Source organism: Macrotis lagotis, chromosome 1 (assembly GCF_037893015.1).
Source record: "Macrotis lagotis isolate mMagLag1 chromosome 1, bilby.v1.9.chrom.fasta, whole genome shotgun sequence".
Lineage (NCBI taxonomy): Eukaryota > Metazoa > Chordata > Mammalia > Peramelemorphia > Peramelidae > Macrotis > Macrotis lagotis.
The window spans coordinates 283,108,876-283,117,819 of record NC_133658.1 but is presented as its reverse complement, the minus strand read 5'-3'; the positions used below and the strand labels follow the sequence as shown (position 1 = coordinate 283,117,819).

The following is an 8,944-nucleotide window of genomic DNA, read 5'->3' as shown; positions in this document are numbered from 1 at the left end:
CAAAGAAAAAGGAAAAAGATATTTAGGTAAGAAAAAAAATTATAGCAATACTTTTATGGTGGCAAAGAATTGAAAATTGAGGGAATAGGTGGTAAATGAATATAGAATATTAATGTACTATCAGAAATGATGAGCAGATAGAAGGAAAGCAATATGATACTAATTATACATATGAATTCAAGCAAAACATTCTCATATTGCAAAAAGGAGAAAGAAAAAATAAAGTAAAAATTTATTGCAACTTGCACAGAGTGTTTATCATTTCTCTCTCTTTTATTCATCATGATAACATTTATCATCATAGGACCCTTGGAATTGTCTTGGATCACTATACTGATAAGAGTGGCTAAATCTTTCATAGTTGATCATCATTACAATAGTGCTGTAACTATGAACAATGATATTTGGGTTCTACTTATTCTACTCTGCATCAATTCATATGGATCTTCCAAGGTTCTTCTGAAACCATTCTGCTTTTCATTTATTATAGTACAATATTATTTTTTTACATGAAAGTTTTTACTATGACAGAGATATCATACAATTTTTATGATCTTGGTCTTTCTTTCTTGCCTTCGTACAAGGCCAGAAGAGAAACATTTGCAACTTTTACAACCTTGAAGCAGACTCCAGGAATATCACCAACAGCATGGCCTTTTCGACCAAATCCAGCAACCAAAACTTCATCATTTTCTTCAATAAAATTCAAGCAGCCATCATTGGGAACAAAGGCAGTGATTTTTTTGCCATTCTTAATCAACTGGACTCTCACACACTTCCTGATGGCAGAATTGAGCTGCTTGGCTTCTACACCAACTTTTTCCAAGACAATCCCTTTGGCATAAGATGCTCCTCCAAATGGGTTGGTCTTCAAGGCAGTGCCCAAATATGCTTTCTTATATTGTTTGTCATGCCACTTTTGGTCTCTCCTGTGGCTGTGGAGCTTCCTAGCAGTACGAAGACCACAGAACTTGCCCATGCTGCTGCCATCCGGGCCAAAAGAACAGAGAGAAGGAAGGCTATAGTACGATATTATTACATTACAATCATATACCACAGTTGTTCATCCATTCCCCAATTGATGGACATCCCCTCAATCTCCATTTCTTTGCCACCATAAAAAGAGTTGCTATAAATATTTTTCATATGTTTTTCCTTTTTCTTGAAGTTCCTAAAAATGTTTAATTGTTAAATAAATAATAAAGAAAAAAGGAAATATGTTATAATTGGAAAGTGTTTAATTTAAATAAAATAAATCCATGTTCCACTCACATCTCTGGAGTTTTTGCTAGCTAAGTGACAGAGCATTAGAGATATTAAATGACTTGCTCAAAGCCCCTTCATCCATAAAATGGAGATAATTATTTTAGCACTACTGACTTCATAGATAAGTTTTAAGGAATTAATTTTTATAAATATTAAAGATAAAGACATATATACACATATATAATTGTCATTATCAATACCATTTCATTTTAATTTCTAAGTTCATTAGAGCTCAAAAATGTTCTTGGGACTAGTCTCTATCCTGTTATTATTCTTTCACATTCAATATTTGACAAAACTATTGCAGAGGTTGATAACATGATTTATTTATTTATTATTTTGGTAATTAAAGCACTGGGATAGGAGCAACTAGGTGGCGCAGTGGATAGAGCACTGACCCTGGAGTCAGGAGTACCTGAGTTCAAATCCAGCCTCAGACACTTAATAATTACCTAGCTGTGTGGCCTTGGGCAAGCCACTTAACTTCATTGTCTTGCAAATAAAAAAAAAAATTGGGATGGAGAATTATCTCTATAGACTTCCCAAAAACAATTTCAGGAAAAGTTCTAGTAGTAGAAAGGATAATGGAGATAGTGTACTTTTTGCTCTTCCCACATATCTATTAGGTTTCTTTTCATCCCATTTAAGTAGTTCAATGATTATGAATCTATTAAAATTTTAGAATTAATTAATTTAAAATTTAAAATTATAAATCTATTAAAAATTTTGTTTTTAAATTTTTGTAGCTCAATGATTGTTGAATTATTTTTGTTAATTAAACATAAGTGAATACTTGGGATGTCCAAACAGACCAGGATAGAGAAGTATCTATTCTCCTCTGGACAAGATAAATTATTTGTTAGCTTCCACTCTATTTGGTATTATTAATGGCCAAGTTGATGAAATCAACAAGATGAAATCAGATTTTTAATAGCCATTTATGGCCTCCCTATTCATAAACCTGAATTTGACACTCAAAAAAGATGTCATCTTGCCTTGAGAGCACCATTATGTCTAGAGAAAATTGATGAGCAACCTGAAGAGTGAGGAAACACCTCAGTTTAGGGTTGTACACTCCCTGTTTCCTGTATTTCAGGAGTGAAATAGACTCTTCTGTTTCCAGATGGCAGGTTATTATCCAAATCTGGCCTTTTCATTGTTAATCACTTGTTCACACCCACATAATTCTGTGCAACCTAAGGGGCTCATTTATTTATGCCACCCACCCACTCAGATCTGGAGTATGATCTCCTTAAGACAAATGTTGGTTCAGTGTACTGTACTCCATTCATAACCATTTTTCGCAAGAAGGCAAAGGGAAGTGACTAGCATAATGTTTCTCAATTTAATCAATAGTTATTTCTCTACATCAAATCATTTTCCTTTCTCAAAGAGCACTTGATGTCAATCAGCTGTAATTTTTTTTTTAATTGGAATTTCCAAACTCCAGAGTTTCTTTGGCAGCCTATACTTTCTCAGTTCTCTAGTAAAAAGAAGGAAGGCATGGAAAGGGAAGAGAAGAGGAATGGAGAAAAGAATATATGAAAATGGTAATAATTGCTTCATACCATATCCAACCATAGAATCCAAATTCTTCATTCTATAAGTGAAGAAATAAATATCCAAGGTTACATAAAGATGGATAAAAATAGAACTCAAAATCACCTAACATGTAATCAGGAGACAATCTAGGGCAGAGTAACAATAGTTCCCAACCTTTGCAAGAATGAAGACCCTTTTTCACCATAAAAATATTTCCCAGACTTCTCACATAATAGTAGTTGAATTATTATTATCCATTAACTGATAAAAATACATAACAAAAGCTCCCATAAAACCAGTAACACTTGTGAATGAATGTATTAATTAAATATAATGAATATGTACATTAAAAATTATAAATAGATATAATACATATTCATGAATCTATTTACATTAGGGATCTTCTGTTATTTTCCTTCTTTTTTTAATTATGGCCATATGGTCTATGATGTTTTTTTCCAGTCATTTTTTAGTTGTGCCCTACTCTTCATGACCCCTTTTGGGATTTTCTTGGCAAAGATACTAAAGTGGTTTGCCATTTCCTTCTCTAGTTCATTTTTCAGATGAAAAAGCTGCAACAAATACAGGGTTATGACTTGCCCAGCACAAGATAGATAGATGATAGATAGATAGATAGATAGATAGATAGATAGATAGATAGATAGATAGATAGATAGATACTATACTATACTATATAAACTATAACCTTAATTTTAAAAAATCTCACTTACAGGAACTTGAGTTATTGTTATTACACTTCTAAGAGAGTGAATAGAATTTGGGGAATAACAACTAACTGTCATGGATAGAAGAGTCTGTGAGAAATACTGAGAGAAGACTGAGATTATCTTTCCTGAGGAGATTTAGAGTTAATTGTCATGAGAAAGAGTCTATGGGAAACTACCGTCAACTTCCATGAGGGAATAAATCTATAAGAGATTTCGAAAGTTCATCTTGGAGAAAATAAACGACATTTTGAGAAAACTGAATTTAACTCTTCAAATTCTCTTTCCACTGTACCACAGGATAATCTGAGAAGAATTCCTTGAGAGACTAACTGTCATATTGAGAAAAACTGAATTGTGGAACTGTGATTCCAATGTTTTAGAGGAGTTCACGGTTATAGCTATTGGTAGGAGGTAATACAGACTGTGACTTCTCTGTTACCCAATACATTATCAAAATATTATTCTTTTTTCTGTATTATTAGTTGCTACTAATAAAAATATTGATGTTTCTCTAAGTCTATGGGTTTCGTTTTAAAACTGAAAGCAGGGGCAGCTAGGTGGTGCAGTGGATAGAGCACTGGCCCTGGAGTCTGGAGTACCTGAGTTCAAATTTGGCCTCAAACATTTAATAATTACCTAACTGGCCTTGGGCAAGCCACTTAAACCCATTGCCTTTCAAAAACCTAAAAAAATAAAAATAAAAGTAAAATTGAAAGCAGAGAAAACATTTATGGGAAAATATTTCTCCAGTTTTTATAAACTAGAGTGAGAACTCATAACTAATTAGTTAATTGATGATTGGAGTTTTTGCACTTTTAGTAATATATGTACAAATATTGGAACATATCCTTGGGAAGAATTATTAAAGTAATAAGTCAATCAGTCCACCTAGGGTTCTGGGTTCAATGTGTTTGTCCCACAGAATACCTGAAAAGTGTTGCTCAGTACTCTATACCTTCACTATATACTTCCACACCTCTAAGAGATCACCATATTTGGAAGTGTGAGTTTAATGATTTTTTTTTGAAATTCGGATACAGATGAATTAGCAAAAAGTCCCATTTAAATGTTGGGTTTTATGTCTATTCTATGTGAAATATTGCATTTGTTGACTCTATAAAGACCAAAAAGGTAGGATGGCTGTACTGAGTAGAGTACTGAATTTGAACTCAGGAAGAAAAGGTTTCGATTTCTGCTAGAGAAGGATTAAGGAAAAGGAATAAGCATTTATATAGAACCTATTATGAAGTAGGTGCTTTATAAATACTATCTCATATGATCCTTACAACAACCCTAGGAAATAAGTCAGTGTTGTCTTTAACCTCATTTTACAGTTAAGAAAACTGAGACAAATTGGTTAAGTGAAAAGTCCAGGATCATGCAGCTAAGTATATATCAAAGACAGGATTTGAACTCAGGTCGTCCTGACTCCAGAGCCAGTGCTCTAATCCTCCTCTTACAGAATAATAGGACCATGTATTTAGAGCTGGAGCCCATCTAGTCAAACTCACTCCTTTTACAGATAAGAAAAATGAGGCCTGAAAGACTATACAACTTGCCCAAGATTATCCAGGGAGTAAATGGTTGAACTAGAATTGAGAAAACAAGAAAAACAAAACTCGTTACAAATATATATATATATATATATATATATATATATATATATATATATATATATATGTATGTATGTATAATAGAATAGTCAAGCAAAACAACTTCCCATATTGTCAAATCTTCCTACTTCCCCACTTTTTCCACCCCTCAAAAACTTCTATCTATAATGAGTATCAAATCTCTATCTGGATGGGCAGCATACTTCATCATGAGTTCTCTGAAGCTTTGGTTGGTTTCATTGTGTAGGTCAGAGTTCCTAAGCCTTTCAAAAATTCAACAATCATTTTTTAAGCACATTATACAACAGGCTTTTGGCTTGGCAATGGCAGTAGCAAAGCCAAAATCAAAAACGGCCTTGCCCAAAATATATCCTGCCATTATTCTGCTTATATTCTATATTGTACATGGTCTTAAAATGCTCCAAATTATGCTCATATATCCATTGGCATGTGCTCTCTTTGGTGTAGACATTCTCTACCATTGCAAAAACTCCTTCCCATCCTGTACAATTCTTATTTGTATACTTCTATTTAATCTTCAATGGAAGGCTGACTGACCAATCCATTGAAGGTCTTACTTTATTTCTTTTTACATTTCAGAGATGTCAGGGAAACACTTGAGTTATCCATTTTTAGCCATTTTTTGCTCTCACTATAGAACCTCTTTATCCATGAGGAATCCTTTTTTTCAATTGAGTTTTGTATAGAACATATTAGAAGGATGACAGCCAGGGGCGGCTAGGTGACACAATGGATAGAGCACCAGCTCTGGAGTCAGGAGTACCTGAGTTCAAATCCAGCCTCAGACACTTAATAATTACCTAGCTGCGTGGCCTTGGGCAAGCCACTTAACCCAACTGCCTTGCAAAAACCTTAAAAAAAAGTATGATAGCCAGATGAAGACTTAAGTCAGAATCCTGTCTCAGACTCTTACAAACTTTATGACCCTGGGCAAGTCATTTAACTTCCACCTGCCTCAGCTTCCTCACTTGGAAAATAAGGGTTATGACACCTATTTCCCAGAGGTTCTTATGATTTCATTTAAGGCACTTTTAAAAAAAGCACTACATGAATATTAGCTATTATCATTATTATTATTATTATTATTATTATTATTATTATTATTATTATCATATTCCCTGATCATTTCACCAGAGGTGTCAAGGAAGTTGTCTTTGAGCAAAGTTCCCATTCTGTTTTTTAAATTTTGGTACTTTTTAATTTTAATTCCTTAACATAAAATTAGAAGGAATTTCTTTGTGAATAGCATTTAAAAACAAATTAAAATGCTCTTGCCACTTATATGAATCTTAGTTCCACAGTCACAACATACTGATTCATCTACGTCATTCATTTAAATCTATGTCTTCTGATTCTTGACATGACTTTTAGATAAACACATGTTGCATATAATTGTATAATAGAGCTATGCTAAATTTAAATAATTTTAATTTTAAATGCAAATTTCTGTCAGGCAGATACCCTAAGGCAATAGAATTTTTCAAATTCCTGTGTAATTTCTAATTGTCCTCCTGTATCAGGTGGTACCACTAACCTCAAAGATCATATAATCGAATTGGGAGATAGAACTAATACATGTGAAAATGTGGAAAATGAGGAATCAGTAGTTGAGTTACAGAGAAATTCATCATGACAGAAAAATTATTTGGTTTGGAGTAAAAAGATCTGGCTTCCAAAGAGTCCAGCTATTGGGATAAAAACTCTCTCTTTGATAAAAACTGCTGGGAAAATTGGAGGTTAGTATGGAAGAAATTTAGATTAGACCAACTCCTCACACCCTATATCAAGATAAGATCCAAATGGATACAGAATTTAGACATAAAAAACAATACTATAAGCAAATTAGAAGATCAAGGACTAGTTTACCTGTCAGATCTATGGAAAGGGAAGCAGTTTATGACTAAGGAAGAGATGGAAAAACAAACTAGGTGATTTCGACTACATTAAATTAAAAAGCTTTTGCACAGACAAAACCACTGTAACCAAGATCAAAAGAAATGTAGTAAACTGGGAAACAATCTTTACAACTAATGTTTCTGACAAAGGACTCATTTCTAAAATATACAGAGAACTGAATCATATTTTAAAAAAAACCAGGGAGGCTGGGTGATGCAGTGGATAGAGCACCAGCCCTGGAGTCAGGAGTACCTGAGTTCAAATCCAGCCTCAGGCACTTAATAATTACCTAGCTGTGTGGTCTTGGGCAAGCCACTTAACCCCATTGCCTTGCAAAAACCTAAAAAAAAGCCATTCCCCAATTGACAAAAGGTCAAAGAATATGCAAAGACAATTTACAGATGAGATCAAAGCAATTTATAGTCATATGAAAAATTACTCTAAATCATTCCTCATTACAGAAATGCAAATTAAAGCTTCCCTGAGGTACCACCTCACACCTCTCAGACTGGCCAATATGAGCAGAAAGGATAATGATCATTATTGGAAGGGTTGTGGGAAATCTGGGACACTATTACATTGTTGGTGGAGCTGTGAACTCATCCAACCTTTCTGGAGAAAAATTTGGAACTATACCCAAAAGGCAACAAAAATGTGCATACCCTTTGATCCAGCAATACCACTACTGGGTCTATACCCTGAAGAGATGATAAAAAAGGGTAAAAACATCACTTTGTACAAAAATATTCATAGCAGCCCTGTTTGTGGTAGCAAAGAATTGGAAATCAAATAAATGTCCTTCAATTGGGGAATGGCTTACCAAACTGTGGTATATTTATGTCATGGAAGACTATTGTTCTATTAAAATCCAGGAGGGACAAGAATTCAGGGAAGCCTGGAGGGATTTGCATGAACTGATGCTGAATGAGATGAGCAGAACCAGAAAAACACTATATACTCTAACAGCAACATGGGAGCGATGATCAACCTTGATGGACTTGCTCATTCCATCAGTGCAACAATCAGGGACAATTTGGGGCTGTCTGCATTGGAGAATACCATCTGTATCCAGAGAAACAACTGTGGAATTTGAACAAAGACCAAGGACTATTACCTTAAATTTAAAAAAAAATTGATATCTTATTGTCTGATTTTTCTATCTCATACTTGATGTTTCTCCCTTAAGGATATGAATTCTTTCTCATCACACTCAATTTGGATCAATGTATACCATGGAAACAATGTAAAGACTGACAAATTTTCTTCTGGGGGGGGGGGAGGGAAGTAAGATTAGGGGAAAAATTGTAAAACTCAAAATAAAATCTTTAATTAAAAAAAAAGATCTGGGTTCTAGCCATAACTCTCTTAGTAGTTGTATGTATGACCTTAAGTTGACTGCCCCTTCCTTTTGAAAATACATTCCTAGGGGGTAGCTAGGTGGTGTAGTGGATAGAGCACCGGCCCTGAAGTCAGGAGTACCTGAGTTCAAATTTGACCTCAGACACTCAATAACGGCCTAGCCATGTGACCTTGGGCAAGTCATTGAATCCCACTGCCTTAAATAAATAAAATTTTGGGGCAGCTAGGTGGCGCAATGGATACAGCACCAGCCTTGGAGTCAGGAGTACCTGGGTTCAAATCCGACCTCAGACACTTAATAATTACCTAGCCTGTGGCCTTGGGCAAGCAACTTAACCCCACTGCCTTGAAAAATCTTTAAAAAAAATACATTCCTCTCTTGGTTCCTATGCTGGTCCCTCTTTTGTTCTTTTCCTCTCTTACAACTCCATTTTCAGTCTCCTTAATTGTCTTATCCTCCATCTATTATTCACAGGCATGGCATCCTTCAATGTTCTATTCTTGGTCCCCTTCTCTCTG

At 34.6% G+C, this 8,944-nt stretch overlaps 1 protein-coding gene across 1 annotated transcript; it reads right to left on the bottom strand.

Moving 5' to 3' along the window:
• Positions 1–533: 533 nt before the first annotated feature.
• Positions 534–979, bottom strand: LOC141516588 (small ribosomal subunit protein uS12-like). Its single transcript, XM_074227610.1, has one exon. It carries the CDS (start codon positions 977–979, stop codon positions 548–550), a length of 432 nt encoding a protein of 143 aa, XP_074083711.1. The 3' UTR covers positions 534–547.
• Between the last annotated feature and the right edge of the window lie 7,965 nt (positions 980–8,944).